The sequence below is a fragment of the Delphinapterus leucas genome, chromosome 2 (assembly GCF_059928025.1).
Source record: "Delphinapterus leucas isolate spDelLeu-1000000601 "Yukka" chromosome 2, BTC_Dleu_Yukka2, whole genome shotgun sequence".
In the NCBI taxonomy this organism is placed as follows: Eukaryota; Metazoa; Chordata; class Mammalia; order Artiodactyla; family Monodontidae; genus Delphinapterus; species Delphinapterus leucas.
In genome coordinates this window covers 82,833,633-82,853,666 of record NC_143130.1, presented here as the reverse complement: position 1 = coordinate 82,853,666, position 20,034 = coordinate 82,833,633, and the positions used below count along the sequence as shown (strand labels likewise).

At 35.9% G+C, this 20,034-nt stretch overlaps 1 protein-coding gene across 1 annotated transcript in view; it reads left to right on the top strand.

The window, feature by feature from the left end:
* UNC13C (unc-13 homolog C) overlaps positions 1-20,034 on the top strand; it is a 385,689-nt gene that overhangs the window by 175,655 nt on the left and 190,000 nt on the right. Inside the window, exon 13 of the mRNA XM_089906237.1 lies at positions 239-372. Within this exon, the coding sequence (XP_089762363.1) occupies positions 239-372 (134 nt within the window). The remainder of the gene's footprint in view (positions 1-238; positions 373-20,034) is intronic.

The following is a 20,034-nucleotide window of genomic DNA, read 5'->3' as shown; positions in this document are numbered from 1 at the left end:
AAGAGAAACCTCCATTCCAGAACCAGAGTATTTAGGAGTTGAAGCCTGGCCATCGTGACTTTACCCTATGGGATGCATTCAATGAAGAGAGGAAACCTGAATTTAATAGCTTTGGCTAGCATGATCTGAGAGTTGTTCCATTACCCCTTTTCTCTAATCCTCCTGTTTGACAGTGACATCTAACTAAAGTCATACCATTTAACCTTTTCTTTTGCATGTTGCGTGACCTTGTGAGCAGAGTAAGAAACGGGACATTCCTCGGGAAGATCAGGGACCAACCACCAAGAATTTGGATTTTTGGCCCCAACTTATTACACTGATGGTCACGATTATTGATGAGGATAAAACTGCCTACACTCCTGTCCTGAATCAGTAAGTACACTGTTTTGGTAATAAATGGATTTATTCCACTAAAGTTAAGAAAACAAAATATTTGAAGTATGGCTTATACTCTCATGACAATGACAAACTTTTCCAAAATCAAGCTATAGAAAGCAGTATATTTTTACTTTTATCAGTAAATATTAATTCAGTGATATTATGAATTTTTAGTTTCAGCCTCATACAGAGTGATTATTTGGATATGGAGACAAATATTTCCCACAAATTTATTTTTATTTGATGTAGAAAAATTTCTTCTTTCCACTGGTTTCTTTCATTGTCTTAAAATTTAAAAGAATGCGATCCCCCAAAACTAAAAAGAATGTTAAAGAGTATTAACGTATTCCACCGTGACTTTAATAATAGTAAGGATTTTTCAAAAAAACTTGCTTTCAAAATAGTTGTGTATGCTAGATGTAACAAATTTAATGCAGTATTTAAGAGAACAAGTCCATTTTCTCAAATAACCTAAGCCTGTGCCTCCATGCATAGAATTTATAAATTATGAGCAGGTTAACAAGGCAGATGAATTAAAATTCGTGGCTGTTCTAGAAGACTCTGAAATCATCAACTTATCAACTTAACACTAGCTATGAGACCTTGGGCAAATTATCTAATTGCCCTGGGTCTCAGTTTCCTCATGTATAAAATAAGGATATATTACCAGATAATATCCAAGATCCAGCCCACCTTTAATGTTGCACATTTAGGATTTATTTCACACCCACACGTCGAGAGCTATACAACCAAAATAACAGCTGACTCTGCCCGCAGGGCATTTGCTATCTGGTAATGGAGAGAATATCCTGACATATTGGTCATACCTGAAAACCTGTGGGCAGCAGGAATAGCAGAAATAGACAAGCCATGATGTACATTCAGGCTTAATATGGAGAACTGGTTTCATTATTTCTAATTTTTTGTACTGGTCAAGACAGTTAGGGTCAAAAAGCTTGTGTGGAATACAATTGAAATTCCAATTATAGAAGAAATACCTGTAAGTATTCCAATTTTTATCCTTTCCTGTTTCTTCACCACCCATTTTCACCTGCCCTGAATTTCTTCTAAATGTGGAGAAAGTATTCCTCTCTTTGATAGGCATGACAGCATCGTTAGGTTTACCTTTACACTTTCTTCTTCCTTTTCCCCTTATACCCACCTTTTCTGCCTGATGCCAGAGTGTATTATGATGACCATCTGTAGAGACTTTCTCTTATTCTCTTCTGATAGCTCAGGACTAGATCCTCTCTTTTAACATATGGCATGTCCTCAGTTCCTCCTGGACAGCTTTGTGGGCTAGATATGTTTTCTCATTCATTCTTTGGATCTTTCTTGAAGATACAGTAGATTTCCTAAAAGTAGGGACATCAATAACTTGTTTTAAGACTGTGCCCTCGGGCTGGGGTAGGTCAGTTGATTAATGAGAATGGAATGAAAACAAACATCTGCTGAGAAATGCTAATTAAAAGTTATTAGAAAGGATTTTATTTTTAATCAAATGAATTCTTTACATTTACCAAATATTCAGGATATGACTATTAAAAGATAACATAAAATCATGGAATCAAAGTTCCCCAGAATCATTCTTAATCATATACCATTAAAGGTATACAAAGATTTTAGTTACTTTTTTGTGACTGTAAAGGAAGTGGAGGGAATGCATTTACTTATGGCAAAAATAAATTTTAAATTATGAGCTAAATTAAGTCTACTAAGTATAAAAATGAGCAAGGCATCACTAATTATCTCACTGGGTAGTTAGACTGTTAGGATCAAATAGGCTGATAGTTGCGAATGCAGATTCTGAGCTCCATCCCAAATCTACGGAGTTAAAATCTGAATTTGGCACAGAAGTCTGCATTATTAATAAAGTATCCCTTGTGTGGTTTGTATACACCAGAGTATGAAGGCACAGGTCAGTTTGTGAAGGACATGTCCAGCTAAAACAAGTTTTGGTTTTTATTTTGAAGGTAATGGCAAGAGAACGGATGATTTAAAAATATAGGTCTTATTTTTATATCTTTCTTTTTTTTAATATCTAAGATTATTGATATAAATGAATGAAGTATTCATGGTTATTTTGACTAAAAAAATATTGCAAGCATTTGCTTATTCAAGTTTGATAACAATTTATAATAGTTGCAGAAAGTAAACATGAGGGGAAGGATTTGTTTTATTTTGTACACTAGTATGTATCCAGGCATACATATTGGTTGAATTAATGAATACATTAAAGTAAATCCTTATGTGTAATTGGTATCTGTTCTCTCTGTTCCTACTCCATTGATTAAGTGATGTACTAGAGTATTTCTTTGAGTGATATGTCTTCACATTTTAAAGATTAATTTTATGAAGTGGCTTTCCAGGTGTTTCTATTTCATTGAAACTGAAAACTATTAAGCACAGTATTTTCAGATCTTTCAATGTGGGTCTCTCTCTCCCTTTTAAATAGATGTATTGAGGTATAACTGAATACAGTTAAAAATTTAATTAGTTTTGACATATGCATCTAACCATGAAGCCATCACCACAATCAAGATAATAAAGATATCCGTAACCCCAATAAGTTTCTGTGTGCCTTATGAAACCCACCCCAGGCAACCAATGGTCTGCTTTCTAATACTACAAATTAATTAGAAATTTTTATCCTTTTGTATAAAGGAATAATATGTACATTTCTTTGTCTAATTTATTTCACTAATTACAACTATTTCGAGATTCATCCAGGTGGTTGTGGGTATCAATACTTCATCTCCTTTTATTACTAAGTAATATTCTACTATATAGATACACCACAAAATGTTTATCCATTCATCTGTTAGGATTAGGGTTAAGGTTAGGGGGTAAATTTGGATTTTTTTTCAAGATTAGGTTTCTGTGAATATTTGTTTGCAAGATTTTGTGTAGACATATTCTTTTATTTTCCTTGGGTCATGTAATATGTACATGTTTAATATTTCTTAAAACTGCCAAACCACTTTCCAAAGTGTTTGTATATTTCCAGCACTTAGTACAATTAGACTTTTTACTTTTAGCCATTCAAATAAGTGTAGTGTTATCTCCTTGTGGTTTTAATTTGCACTTTCCTAAGTACTGATATTGACCATCTTTTCATCTGCTTATTTGCAATACATATATCTTCTTTGGCGAAATGTCTGTTCAAATCTTTTTGCCGTTTCCAAATTGAGATGTTTATCTTCTTATTAATGAGTTGTAACGGCTCTTTAATTATACTAAATAAAGGTCTACTGTTATGTAAATGTTGCAATATTTTCTCCTAGTTTGTGACTTTCTCTTCCATTTATTACTAGTTTCTTTTGGAGAGCTGTTTTTAAGAAAATAATTGATAGAGTAGTCCAATTTGTTGATTATTTTCTTCTATAATTTGGGCTTTCTGTGCCCTACTTAAGAAAACGTTGCAACGCCCAGAGTCAAGTTGCAATACCGTAGTTTTCTTCTAGATATCTTACATTGAGATCTGTGGTTCATCTCCAGTTATTTTTTGTATATGGTATGATATAGAGTTTAAGATTATTTGGGATTTTTTTCATATGTTTAATCTTTTCAGCTCAATTTGTTAGAAAAATTATCCTATCCCCATCGAATTGCTTTGGTAACATTGTCAAAAATCAATTAATTATATGTTTGAGTCCAGTTCTGTACTCTCTGTTCTATTGATCCGTATATCTATGGGTCTAGTAGTGATTAACTTCAGCTTTTGTCTGGAAAACTCTTTGTCTCTCCTTCAATTCTGAAGGACAACTTTGCCATGTGGAATATTATTGGTTGGCAGGTTTTCTCTTTCAGCATTCTGAAAAATCATTCCACTCCCTCCTGGCTTGCAAAGTTTCTGCTGAAAAATTCACTGATAGTCTTCAATGTAACAAACTCCTTTTATCTTGTTGCTTTCAGGATTCTCTCTTTGTCTTTTATATTTTCTCTTTGCTGAAATCCTCACTTTGTTCATGCATTGTTCTCTGACCTCAGTGAGCATCTTTATGACCATTATTTTGAACTCTTTATTGGGTAAATCACTTATCTCTTTTATTAAGGTCAATTACAGGTGATTTATCTTGTCCTTTTGTTTGCAACGTATTTCCTTATTATTTTTTTTCATCTTCCTTGACTCTTTGTGTTGGTTTCTGCACATTAGATTAGACAACCACCTCTCCCAGTCTAGACAGACTGTCTCATCAATCAGCCCAGCCCAAGCTGCTGGTTGTCTCTCAAACCTTTATGGTTGTCCAAGCTGCCATGTTTGTTCTTAGTGGCTCCCTAATTGAGGGTGTGCCAAGACCGGTCAGTGTTTCAAGGAAAAGGATAAAAGTCAGCACCTAGATGCAGGCTAACTAAAAGCGGTACCCTCAGGCAATAGATGGGAAAAGATATAGTTAAGCCCCTTGGAAGGAGAAATTGGAAGATGGGCATTATTGCCTGCTTCCTCTGCACTGAGCCCAGGTGGATAGCCATGACAGTGGGGGAGGGACAAGCAGGGTGCTTCTGCACCTGTTGAAAAGCTGCTTGTTTTGTTTGCTCTAGTCCTGTGGGACTTGTGAATGAAAGACCTACTGGCTATCAGAGCTACATGATTTGGGAACCCATCCCTCAGCTTGCAGCCATAAAAGTTGATGTATTAAATATGTGGACAGGCTCCTTCCAGGGAAGTACTGGTGGTTTGATTTCATTGTTGGATCAAGCAAGAGGGAGAATGCAGGGAAGTGCCCACCAGCTCCTCTGGGCTCTAAGAAAGATCTCAGCCAGCCTCTAGATGCATGCTAAATTAGAAGCCAGACCCTCAGGCATCAACTTGTAAAGTATGCAGTCAAATCCCTCCAGGGCAAGACTGGGAGATGGGCATTTTTACCTGCTCTTTCTGGGCTGAGCCTTGAGGAGACAGCCACAGGGAGTGATGTGCACCCACTGACAAATGTGTCTTTATTTGCCATAGCCCTGTGAGCCACTGGATTTCTCTCAGTGGGAATTTCTCCATGTGCAGTGTCGTTGTACATTCATTGCATCTGTGGGTGGAGGGAAGTTCCTATGTTGCCATCTTGGTTCCTCCCCAAACTGCTTGTTCTTGATTGTGTTTTTGTTGTTTGTCTTTCAAGGAATTCTTCCATTTAATCTAAGTGGCAATTTGCTGTTGTATAGTTGCTCATGACATTTCTCTATTATGCCTTAATGTCTATAAAATCTGAAGTCATTTCTCTTCTCTCATTCTTAATATTGATATTTTGTATGTTCTGTTTTCCTGTCTAACTGGCTAGCCATTTATGAATTTTATTAGTCTTCTGAAAAAAAAAACAGAAACAGATTTTGGTTTCATTAAATCTCAGTATTGTTTTTGGTTTTAAAGTAAATTGGTGTCTTCTCTATTTCTTATTATGTTCTTTCTTTTGTAAGTGTAGATAACTGTTAAGTGGCTCCAGCAGTAATCCAGTGAGAAAATATGAGGACTTTGGATAAGATGATGGAGAGGTAGGATCAGATCTGAGAAATATTTAGGAGATAAATCAAGAGATCTTTTTGACTAACTGCATTGAGTGGAAGGTTAGGAAAGAAGATGGAGACAATGAACACGCTGTATTTATGGGAGCACCATTAATTGAGATAATAAATTCAGGAGGAAGTCTCAGTGTAAGAAAGTAAATAGTTAAAAGAAGTATACAGTGAGTTATATTTGGATATATAGAGATTTGGCTATCTGTATGACTTCCATGAATCATATGCAGTAGGCAATTGTATACTTAGCTGTGAAATTCCTTTAGACTGACGACAACTAAATGTATAATGTAGGGGAGTTTCACTAAATATGCTTGAAAGTAAGAAATCTTATATCTTTTAAAATATTTGTGTAATTTTACTCTGATTATTTAAATTATTGTGACTTAACATTACTTTGTTTTTGTAATGCTGACCAAAATGTAAGCAAAAATATGTTTGATCCATTCTACAATCCTGTGTATTTGCATGTATTTTATTATTGTCTGTAATTTCTTTTAGCATCTTTCCAAAGTATTGAGCCACAATGAAAGCTCAATTTATTTTCTCTCTGCATTAAGAGTATATATCAGTGAGGCTCCAATGTGTTGAATAGAGAATGGAACAATTTTCAAAAATCTGTTGTTTCATTTGTGAAGATGAGGTATGCTGCTTTTATTTTGTCAAGGCTGTGGGATGAGCCATAACATTATTTTCAAATTTTATGCTTTAAAACATAGTATGCTTCATTTGCTGCAGGGAGAAAATTGGGTTTAAGCTACTTTGATCAAAGATGTACATCTTCTTCTTTCTGTTTTGGAACTAATGCTCTTCAAAGTATTAAAGCTGTTGATGTCTTTGCTTGCACTGTGGCTTCCCTAAATTATTTTTCTATTTAAAACTTCGTTACAAAACTGTTCATTATGCTAAAAAGTAGAGAGAGTATACAATGGACTGTATATCCATAACTCAAACTCAACAATTACTAAGATTTTGTCGTATTTTCTTCACGTATACATTGAGCTTTATTATTATTTTTTCCTTTGCTGAATTCTTTTAAACAAATCTCAGACATATATCATTTCATCCCTAAAAATTACGGTTATTTTCTTACGTATGACAATGTCATTCTCACAACTAATAACACTAACAGTAATACATTAGTATCGTGTACCCCTTCCCGTAATCAAATGCTGTTGTTTTTCTTTAAAAATCCCTTTTTACATTTGTTTTGTTTTAGTCAGGATTCAGATGAGGTCCACATACTACATTTTGGCTATTTTGTGTCATAAGTCTCTTTCCTCGTAATTCCTCTCCCTTAACTTCTCTTTTATCCATGCCACTACTTTCTTAAAGAAGCCATGTTCATTGTCCTTTAGAATGTTCTACTTTCTGGATCATTCTGCTTGTCTCTTTCTTATATTTAATTTGTTCCACCGTATTCTGTACTCCCCATAGCTGAGCATTGGCTTAAAGGCTATCTTTCAGATTCCTTTTTTGTTTGTTTGTTTTTCAAGAATAACTCACAGGTGACTCTGTGTACTTCATACTCCATCACATCCGCGGTCACAGTAAGTCTGGTTGTTCCCCCTGTGGTCATGCTGCCAGCCTGATCCTTCCATTTCAGTGCTCCTGTTGACCTCTCCTCTAATGCTTTCATTTATTTATAACCATTTCAGAATAAGTTATTCAATTAGGGACGGCAAAATTGTGATTTTATAATGTTATTTGTTCAGCATTTATTTAGTTAGAATTTTTCTGTAAAGAAGGACTTGCCTTCATCAACTAGGGCTGCTTATCTGGTTATTGTCGATGAAAATAATCAATAAATAACCTATATTAGGAATAGAAAAGAATTTTATTTGAGGCAAACTGAGAACTCTAGCCTAGAAAACAGCCTCCCAGAAAACTCCAAGGAACTGCTCCATAGAAGCATGGTTATCAGCACAGTTTTATATCTTGTCAGAACAAAGGACATGAAACGAGCCAGGGATACATTCCTTCAAGGTGTCAAAAAAAACAAATCAGCACCTACACGGTGAGTCAGTATAGCCATGGCACCTGGGAAGGGAGTCTTATCATCGGAGGAGCACCAGCATTGGTGCCCTGGGAAGGGAGGCATCTAATCTTTATTTTTAACATGGTCTTTGTTTACTTCTGCTCAGTACACCCTGCTTTTTAATAATTAAAGCGCAAGCACAGCTTATGTTTGATAGGCCACAAACAGACTGTTTTAGTTAGCATAAAATTCAAGTTAACTCATATATAAACCAGAATGACTTCCCCATATCGCAGTATGTGAAAATTTCTTGTATCATTACCCTGAAATAGAACAAGTATAGGAAAGATAAGGCAAATATTCAATTCTTTCTTTTAAAGATTTTTATTTCATTCTTTTTTCTGCTCTATTTACTTTTATTATTTTTCATTAAAATTCTCATTTAAATAAATATGCATTGAATATTTTATAGTTGCCAGGTACTATGCAAAGCTGGGGCCACAAAGATTTAATCGGGAAAGAGATATACAAAATCAAACATGAACCTTAAACTGTGCCTGCCACAATCACAGGTCATTCTGAGATCAAATTCCTCACCTTAATCCCTTGTTAAGGTAATCTAATGAAAAAAACTAGATTTGGAATTAGACTAAGAAATCCAGAGATTGAGATAGTTGACAAGAATAGACATTGAAAGTTTATGAGTTTGGAGATGGCTATAGTAAGTGATCCAAAATTAAGAATAAATCAAAATGATGTGTAAATAGAAGCCAGGAGATAAACATGGTTGAAGGAGAAGAAGGCAGTTTTCAGTAAAAGAAGGGAAAGGATGCTTGCAAGGAAAAGCGGAAACGATGAGAATAGCAGAGTCTTGGTATTGGTGGACTTTTTTTTTTTTTTTTTTTTGCGGTACGCGGGCCTCTCACTGTTGTGGCCTCTCCCGTTGCGGAGCACAGGCTCCAGACACGCAGGCTCAGCGGCCGTGGCTCACGGGCCCAGCCGTTCCGCGGCATGTGGGATCTTCCCGGACCGGGGCACGAACCCGTGTCCTCTGCATCGGCAGGCGGACTATCAACCACTGCGCCACCAGGGAAGCCCTGGTGGACTTCTTAGGTGAGGATCCTGACTGTGGTCACTCACTGCACTCCCCTAATGCCTTCACGTCGGAAGGAGCTTTTTGTTCCTGGTGCAAGGAGACTGACTACTGGTGTTCGCTCCATCTGTTAACCTAGTTCAGCTTTCCTTGGGTTCCAGTACAATGTGGCAAGGCAGTTTAGTCTTGTTTCTCCATTGTGCAAAGTATACTTATCAAAATTACCTTCTAGTTATTTGCAGTTACTTGAGCTGTGATCCTTATAGCCAAAGTAGCATAACTAAACCATTATGATATTACATGGAGCAACATGTGTATTCCACTATAGTTGCAGTTAGGTTGCTGTTGAAGTGTAAAGGAATGCTTCAATTTCAATTGCTGGGATATAAGCAAACAATATATTTCCTATGAGTAAACAGTTCTGCAGAGCTAGGGTTTACATTGGGGAGAATGGATAGCCAGAAAGTCTGAAAACCTGGGCTAACACTACCTGAATAAAAGCACGCACACAAAAAAGAAGTCATTTTGAAAGCTTTTACTAATGTTAATTAATTACAGCCGACTTAAATTTTAAAATAGATAAGGTGTTTCTCTGCAAATTCCCAAAACAATAACACGTTATCTGGAAAGAATAAGAATATTTTTCTAAGAGCATAAGAGTACTGTTGTAAGATTGCTAACTAAGAATTGTACTAATTCAGTCACTTCTGAAGATTTCAATTTTCTGCCTCCCTGACTGCACATCATAGAGAAAACAAAAGGTTCATCTTGGATTTTCAGTTTATTATGCTTGCCAGATGATTTATGTACAACTAGACATCTATGTTATAAATATTACAACCATCGTATAGGGAACTATGGGAAATTCATTGGAGCCAGACACTGCATTTTTTACAGTTTAATGTTTAATTGAATCCTAAATGTAATTATAATAGAGTCAGTGCTGTTAACATCCCCAAAGCGCAGACGATGAAACTGAAGCACAGTTAGTAAGTGGCAGAATTAGAATCTAAGCAACCCTCTGCACTAACAAAACGATTAATTGTAGGGAAAAATCCCATAAGTCAGGGCATTGATCCTTTAGCTCCATCCAGACATTTCTGATGTCTCAGTGATTAATCTGAATCTGGTCATGATAAACCTGAAACAATAATTACAAAAGTTTAAAGTGCAAGATATGCCATATGATGGCACCAGTTGTAGTTGTATATAAACCAATAGACAAAATGCATACAGTTTGTAATTTACTGTAAGAAAAATGTAAATGTGTAGTGCGTACTCACTGGCACCCTCAGGAGAAACCATGAAAGAATTTTTTTTTTCTAGAATTCTCTGTGTTAAAAACCTTGCTTCCCAAGCATTTGGGATACACAAAAATGATCAGTTTTCCCTTGTGGGTTAGGTGCAAGAAATGTCAGAACCAAGGCCCACATTTAATAACTCTATAGAATCTAACTTCATACCTTTCTACATTTCTATGTCTAATATCATTTTATTTTTATATCCTCATTTTTCTTCTCTTTTTTTTAAACATATTTTCTCCCTGGAGGCCCCCTGTGTCCTCCTGCTGGATTCTAAACTGGTTGTTCTCTAGGTCTGTTGCAGAGCTGTTATTTGGAGATAGCGATGGCTACCATTGGTTTAGAAGGTTTCATTCATTTAACTTATGTTGATTACTGGGCAATATGTTACAAACTGGAGATTCAGCAATAAACAAGACAAAAATAGTTCTTCATTACTTTTCCTGGGAGGGGAGAGGAGTTAGATAGCAAGGCACCTAAAAATATACAGATAATACCATGTTTCAGGTATTGATAAATGCTATGGAGAAGGTAAAGCAAGACAATACTGAAAACAATGACTTGGCAGAAGTGAAGGTCAGTGCTAATATGTCAATTTCAATGGCTACAAAAGGACTCTCGGAGAAAGTGACATTTGAATTGAAGCCTGGATCCGAGGAAGGCAAACATAAACTAAGCTTTGGTAACTGTAAACAGGAGAATCAATAGCAAGTACAAAGTTTCAGAGCTGAAGCCTGGCATGTTGGAGTAGCAGCAAGAAAGGCCACGTGATTGGGGCTTAATCAATGGGAGAAACATTAGGAAGAGTTGATGCCATAAACGTGGCTCCTTTATTTATTGGATGGAGCTGCAGATTCCCATAGATGGCAAGGCAAACAGACTGCAACACTTTGCTTTCATGTCCATATTTCAGTTGCTGTCACCTGGTATGTGGCCAGTATTTCCTAGGTTAGAGAGAATGAGAAGTAGTAATTTGGTTAGTCAAGTTTCTTGTTTGTTTGTTTTGTTTGTTTTTGTTTTTGTTTTTTTAGTTATTTTTTTTCTTCAGCAAAGATAGTTTTACGAAACACTTAATGGACTTTCTACTATCTAACTCCAAGTTCCCTCCACACTTTCCTTTACCCTTAAGATTTAAGATTTAACTAAAGCATTGCCTCTTCCAGCTAGTCTTCCCTAATGCATCCAGGATGTATAGGTGCCACATTATGGTTCATCCATGAATTTACATTCTATCATTGCATTTATAGTATGGTACTATGAGTATATATATATAAATCTGTTTCTTCCACTATGCTAAAAAGTTTTTGAAGGAAAAGACCATGTCTTTTCATCTTTTTATTTTTACCACCTTAGCATAGCGTCAGATGAAGTGATGATGTTCCACTTGTTACTGAATGGGGGTCCCGCTGCTCCCACTTATAAAATCAATTACACACTCACAAATGTTGGCAGCAAACGACAGGCGCCTTTAATCAGAATGTCCATGGTCTGGAGAGATGATGGACTCAGCATCCCCCAAAAACCACCTCCAAAGATTCTGCTTGACCATGAAACTTTTAAGGGAAAGGAGGGAAGTAATCTCAGTTAATCATTGAGATAGGGGGTCAGAGTCATCATCATCGCCCCACTGCTCGCAGGCTCGTTGACTTCTTGTGATCTTCCTCTAGCTAGATGTTACCTCATTCACACAGTTTGTTTGGGAGATGACTGAAGGGGAAGCTAGGGGAGAGATCTGGTCATCTTCATTTCTACATTTCATTGCTTATTCTTCATTTCTACTTCTTTGATCAATGGAAAGAACTGACAAGTCAGGCAAGGTATTGATTAAAAGATTTGAAAGGTGCACTTGGGCCAGAGATAAGTAGAGCATGGGGGTGCCTGGTTTAAAAGTTAGTTACAATATAGCTTTGCTAAAGTGACAGGAACAGGGGCTTCCTGCTGAGGGTGGTTTCCTGCAAAGAGCTGCTGACAGATCCTCACTTGTCAGAACGTCATTCCATTTCTATGGGATTAGGGGCAAAGGTCTATCTTCTGTACCTTCTTCATACTGACATAGGGTGCTGTATTCTCAGAGTGGAAATTGTCAACGTGGGTCTGTAGCATCTCTTTGCTGACAATTTTAGTTGTCGCTTACATATATGGGCAGGGCAAGCTACAATTATTATCATGCCCACAAAGATATAGATTATTATGAGCAATAATGTTAATCCCATTCTCTTGAGGTCAGTTCTTGGAATTGTGCTACCCATAGATTCAGTACTGTTCAAGTTGGAGCAGTTTATGTCATGGCTACAGTCTGGTCATCATGCAGTTAGCTTTTTTACCTCTGGTGGCAGTTTTAGTATGTGTAAAACAACTCCCTAGTATTTGGGGGTGGACGGAGGGGGGGCCTGCAGTGTTCTGCTGGGCTCCAAACTCATGTTTATTGGGTGTATAAAATTTGCCACTTCCATACTTATCCTGCCTCTGCCTTCGTCTAAGGCCAATTACAGATTTTTCTCAGTGATACTCCCTTCTCCCTTCCTAACATGTAATTGAGACAGAACAATAGATGGTTACTTTGGTTTAGTAAAATCACATCCAAGCTCTTTACCATAAATGGCTAAAAGTTTATTGTGGGAAACTCTTAGCAGAAATTTGATATTAATTTTATTGGCACCAGACAGGTACAATCAGACAGTACATGTGCTTTTTCAATGAATACAGACAGATAAAAGTGAATGCTGAACCATAGTGAAAGGGTTTAAGGGAACTAGTTCTAAGCAATCTTTGTAACAATGCAGTGTCCTTGAGATCCATTCATAATTATACATTACACTTGGGAAACAACTTTTAGATGGAAGGGTCTACCTCCACTGCTGCTCGGGCAGGCAAGATGTTTGTCGGTCAGTCATCCAACAGGCATTAAGGTCTCTACTTCGAAGACAAATCTCATCTTATTATATTTTGTAAACCATCTTAGTATTTTTTAATGAGATGAGTACTTCAGTAGTAAGTAAAAATAAAGAAAGAGGACTATGTTTTAAGTATGCAAAGATCAGTGTGGCTTGAGTGGCTTAGTGATCTAATATTTTTGCGTGAGAGAGACTGAGCCATAAGACCTTAGAAAAGTTTTGCAACATTTTTTGGACTGTTTTCCACATGTGAAAGATTGGGAGTTAAAACTGGAAAAATTGGGAGTTCAATCTGAAAAATTTGGGAGTTAAAACACAGAGGACCATTATCCGGATTCGAGGAGATAATGCTTAGAAGCACCTAGCCCAGTGCTTGTCATTGACTAGATGCTCATCAGATGTTAACTCCCATCTCTCGGCGTTCAGTGCCTCAAGCTCCCTGCCTCCAACGTGAATATGAGGACTTGCTTTCCCCAGGTCTGTAATCTGGAAACACTGGAGTAGCTTGAGAAACGTGACCTGAGGTCAGTAAATTCTGTTTACTCTTCACCCCAAGCACATTACCCACATTTTTTAAAGCTGTTTCTGCCATCTCCACCTCCTTTGCCACTGCCAGGTGACATCTTCACTGTCTTACAAAATGCTGATTTCAGTAGTTAATCGAGATCCATCCCAAATTTTATTTTTCATATTTAAATTATGTATTTAAAGATCCAAGTTTATTAAATAATACCTTAGGTTGTAGATGTAAATAAAGAGAAAACAAAAAGATAAAAGGGTAGTTGGGTTTAAATGGCATTAGTGACCTACTTGCTTTTTAGTACAAGAGAACTTAAGTACAAAAGGAAAGATGATCACCACAGGAAATGTCCAGTTGTTGAGTTCACACTCCAAATGCTTAAGCTAACTTTCACCCCGAACTGCAATGTTATGATACGTTTTAGTTGCCCTTTAATATAGCTTTAACTTGTAAGGCTAGTTTGTAATTTACAAGTAGAGTCCTACTTAATAAAGATCATTCTTGGTGGTTCTCTCTCTCCATGGTAATGGCAGTTAATTGCACTAAGGCAAGTCTAGCTCTCTTAAATGGAGAACATGTTAACAAAATCTGATTTTAAGAAAAGATAACAATGTTAAAAGAGCGGAGCAAGCTAAAAGTCTTGACTTCTGACTGTGACAGTGAAGCTTCAGTTGCATACATGACACATAATATCAGAACCATTGCTTACTCATTTGTAGCAATGAATACACTTATCTTCAAAGGCAAACTTTGCATGTGAAAACAGTACTTCAGGGCTTCCCTGGTGGCGCAGTGGTTGAGAGTCCGCGTGCTGATGCAGGGGACACGGGTTTGTGCCCCTGTCCGGGAGGATCCCACATGCCGCGGAGTGGCTGGGCCCGTGAGCCATGGCCGCTGAGCCTGCGCGTCTGGAGCCTGTGCTCCGCAACGGGAGAGGCCACAACAGTGAGAGGCCGGTGCACCGCAAAAAACAAAAACAAAAAAACAACAAAAAAAAAAACTTCACATTTAATGGATTCTAATTTTATCTGTTGTGACTAATGAATCAGTATTATCAAATTTGGCAGTGGAAGATTGTATTTTCCTTATTTCACTAAGACATTTTCAAGATAATAAATTGGGTTATTAAATTGTTGTGTCTCAGAGGAGTCAAGGTTTAAAACATTTATGGTTTGTATTAATTGCTGCAAATTAAAAACAGGAGACATTCAAATAATGTTGGAATGGATCAGTTATTTCATTAAACCTCTTTTTATAAATAATAGACTAAGTTAAGCTATAACTACATGGAGAATGAAGAAGAGGTGGAGCTATACATTCTAGAATTCAATTTGTATACGTTAACTTGGACCAGGATGAAGAGGACCAATTTTATTTTTAAAATATGAATAATGAGATAAGAGTATTTAATGTACCATATTATATGTGTACTTGTTTTAACTTTTATATATATATACTAATTTCTAAGAGGTTAGGAAATGGTCATGGAAAGTTAAAAACTCTTTTAGTCCTGCTTGTATCATAGTTTGGAATTCATTTATAATTAGCATATAAATTGTTAGTGTATGGCTAGAGATTTCTGAAGTTTGTGAAACCAGTTTACTCCTGTTAGTATATAATAATTTCCCTCTGCAATCAAGTTTATTGCTTTTAATTTTATTAGCAATTTTTTTTTCTGGAGACTAATAACTAGCAACACAAATGTAAACTTCCATTCATTTTCTGTGATAATTTTTTTCACATTAGAAATCAGTGGAATCTAAATAATATTTTCTTGTATGTCTTGTGTCTTATTTATAGTTAAAATGTCCTTATCATCAGCAGCAAGGCTTTATTGAGTGTTCACTATGGCCAGTGGCTGTACAAGTTATATACATGTAAAGTCTCATTTAATCCTCGTAACAGCCCTAGAAAGGCCCAAGTTGCAATTATTATCATCCCCATTTGACAGATGAGGAAATTGAGTTTTAAAGAGATTACTCAGTGCTCCACTGGGTCAATTAGTTAAGTAGCAGAGGAGAAATCAAATCTCTGTCTTTTGGATTACATTGAGGCTTAACCACTACATTACACTTCTGTGACTTGTGCACAGGAAATAGCCAGAACTGCGTTAAATTACAGAAAATAAGCCTCTGGCAAATGTGCAAATGGTGTAGACTTCTTAGGCAGCCCAAAGAAAAGGCAGAAATATTCAACTGTTGAATGTGTTGGAAGAAAACAAGTCTGCCATTTGAATCATTATTTGACACTGAGGAGACCACATAGACATAGCATATAAAATTTGATGCCAGAGTGGGATTATATATTTGCATATCTACAAAGGAAATGTGAACACAGTGCAAAAACACACTCTTATGGGAATATGATTATTTTGTTGCCCCTTAAAAATGGAAACGTAGAATCTAGCTAGTAGTTACTCAGAACTTGATAAAATCTGTTATGAGAAATACTAGGTGTCTGTCCTCTCATTCCGAGCTCTGATTTCCTTCTCTTATTGGTTGTATATAGTTGTGAATTTTTCTCCCCTTTTTCAGCGAGTAGGTAGGAATAAAGAAGTTATTTTGGAAGCTGTTAGCTTTGCAGATGTTATCACCAGGTTATATCCTGGCTTCTGTTTAAATTGCATGGAGAGGAAATATACCTACATACATACATATATACAAATAAATAAATAAATGCATATATAAAAATATGTATATGTGTATATAGAAGATTATATAAGCACAATTAATATTATCTGTTAGTGAAGAGATGCCAGATGGAGAACTGTTTTCTAATGCTAGCCAAAACTGCTTAAAGAGAAAAGAAATTCATGTTACTTCATCAGTTCCGAACTATAAAGCAAATGTCAATAAAGTTAGACTAGATAAGTTAAATCTTGTGGCAACAGTAAAATTATGGCATTAACACAGTACAAAGCACCAGTGCTATCACTATTAATAAAGTGTGCTATGATTCAGTTTATAGTCACTGTAAACTTTCCTTTGCCCTTATCCCTCACAGCTAATTAATCACTGCTAATTCTGCCTTCATTACAACAAAAGACTTTAGCGGGAGGAGCTGTGCTTTGAAGGAACAAAGTATTTATGATCAAATGGAAATTGAGGAAGAGAGAGAACAGTTAGGGGAAAGTGATCAGAAGACATGGGACATCAGATATGTTAAGAAATTATAAGTAGTCTGGGTGGCTAGAGCATGGAAAGTGTTGGAGAGTAGAGATAGTTAAAGTGGGGGTCAGATTGTCTTTGGCCAGGCAAGTCATCTTAATGAGTTGAAACTTCTCTATGCTAATGAATATGTGACAAACAATTGATGGTTTTAAAGTAGTGGTTTGAAATACTACAGCCTATGTTCTTAAAAGGTAAATTAGGTGGTAGTATAGAGGATGAATTTGAAGAGGAAGAAATGGAGCAAATAGATAAACTAACAGGTTAGTTCAGCTCTTGAGGCAAGGGAGGGTAAAGACTTGAACTGGAGACGTGACGGTAGGAGCGGGGCAGGGACAAATTTTAAGGGTATGTCAAAGGAATAATCCACAGGAGAGTAGAAAGGAGAAGATGCTGTAGATTGCGGAAGAGGTGGATGACCAAGTGTGCTATCTGGATTCAGGGCTGACTACTGAGGTTTTTTATTTAACTAGGATTTATGTAAGACAGAACCAGAGAAGTACTTCCAAATGCACCAGAAATACCATAGAGAGGTAGTAAAGTAAAATAAAAATATAGACTTCAGAAGAACTTATGTAACGCTTAGGTAAACAAAGGATCTTTGAGTTATTCTTTTCTAGCACAAGGATATCTGTTATTTCCATAGGTAATAGTAAGAAAACCAGATTTGAAGCTAGCATGTCATAATACACAATAAGCAAAACTTGTAAAACAGATATCAGAGTAATGTCTCAGACCCCAAAGATTACCTTCTGTGTGGAAGCAGAGCTTGGCAAGAAGTAAATCTTGAGATTTAAATTTAAAGATAGACTATTACATAAAATATGAAGCTAATGATTTGAACTATAAATATTTTAAGGCAAAATCAATAGGCTGAAACAAAACAAAAGAATTAGCTGTGAAGACATTTTCAGTGCTTGGGAATTTCTGTTATTGTCATAAGAAAAAGAATGAAAAAGAAATATCGTCAAGAAGCATAAGCTCTATTATTGATTCTGTCATTGATGTGTTTCATGTTTTAGGACATGTTTCTTAATCTCTAACGTTCCTAAGTCAGAAATGAGTGTAGTCAAAGTTATCTTTATGCCTCTTCTAAGTATCAAAAAAAATTGAATATTTGCTGCTTCTTTATTGGAGAGATCATGAGCTTTGGGAAAACAGCTCAAGGCTCTAATTCTGACCACCGGTTCCTCATTTGAAAAATGAGAATGACAACAATCAAATAGGAATTTTGTGAGAAATAAATGAATGTTATTTAGCTTTATAAAAATATAGTATTTAGTAAAATGCCCTTTGATGTTTATTTCAGAATTTATTTAAATTTTTGTGTTTATTAAAATCATATTCAACTTCACAGGCCTATTCGAAGTAGAAAGTGAAAGTTCTAAATGTTTATGTATCATTTTTATGAAGAAAACAAATAAAAACCAAAAATAAGACTCCCTTACCCACTCCTTACAAATTTTCAGTAGTTGGGTGTATTTTTTCCAACTACTATTTTGTGCATGTATAAGCGTAGAAATTCATTGAATAATATTTATTTTTACTCTTTTTTTTTACAAAATATAGGATAATATGTACAGTAATCTGTATAATTTGCTTTGTTCACTTAAAACAGCTTGACAGACATCTTTTCATGTCAATATAGGCAGACCTATCTTGCTCTTTTTAATAGGTGCATATTTGTAGTTTCATATAACACCATGATGATGCAGTCCATGGAGGGGACTCCTGGGACACAGGAGAGAAGGGAGTGGAAATAATGCAGGTATCAGAGTAACGTAAAAACTGAAAGCCTGTAGAGAGTCATTAAATAGCTTTCGTAAATCAGGTTCAGACAGGTCCTGAATTTTCATTAATATTTTCTGCTTGTTTTCTAACCTGAAATGTCCTTAGTAAAAAAATTTTACTATTATTTTAATTGAAATTTCTTTGAATATTAGAGAAGTGAGCATGCTTTTTCTATATTTACTAGGTTTTTGTGTTGTTTAATTTTTAGATTGTCCATTCATCTCAGCCATTTTTTCTAATATCCCTCTTTTTCTTCAGATTTGTAAGAATTCTTCTTGTATTAATAGTATTATCCCTTTGCCTTTTATATATCTACTGTGTATTTTTCTTGTGTGTTGTTTTTATTTTAAATGGTAGTTTGGTTTTGGTTTAAGTTTTTGTTAAATCCTCAACAGTAATAATGAGAACCCTTAAACCTCAGTTTTTCAAGAATAAAAATCAAACTTGACATTGCATATGCAATTGAGAAAATCCTGACACTAATAGCTTATTTTTAGATTCCCTGTTTTGAAGTTATTTGATTGAACAGTCTAGATTAAAGGAAAAATATTTTAAAAGTCACTTTGAGAGTCTTTTCTTATGGTAATTACAACCATTAACTGGGGTGCATAGCTTATCCCTTCCACCAGTTAATCTTTATCCTCCTCGAAAAGTACTTACAAATCTTAACTTTCTTCAGATAACTTCTGTGAATGACTGCGCCAGTATATACTTCTGCATCATATACTCTTACCTTTATTGTGTTTAGTAATTTGTACTTAGTGCAAATCAAGTAAAATGTCCCTTTCCTTTATGACGCATGTTTCTTTTTTTTAATTGAAATATAATTAATTTATAATATTGTGTTAGTTTCTGGTGTACAGAAAAGTGATTTGGTTATACATACATTTATCTATCTATCCTTTTTCAGATTCTTTTCCATTATAGGTTATTACAAGATATTGAATATAGTTCCCTGTGTTATATAGTAGGTCCTTGTTTATCTATTTTATATATAGTAGTGACCCATGTTTCTTTAAGTCACATCACCCAAGTGTAGACCCGAGAATAGAAAAACAGCAGCCACTCAGGATATCTTTGGCTCTTTTTGCCCTTGCTCCTTGGTCTAGCTCCTGTGTATTCCCTCACCTACAGCTGATGTTCTGCAGTCTCCTTTTCTATTTATTATCCATGTTCCCATTCCCCATGTTGCTCTTCTTCTGTTCCCCTTTGATATCATGGCAGTCACTGTCATTTACAGCATACACCAAGGTTCCTATCACTGTTGGTCCTTGATACCAGAAGTTCTGAATCTTCTCTTGCCAAACTTGTACATGCTGCTGCTCCCCATCTCTGTACAGGCTACAGGAGTGACCCTCCATTGAAAATAAGCTGCTGTCACAGCCCCTAAGAACCAGTAAAGAGGAG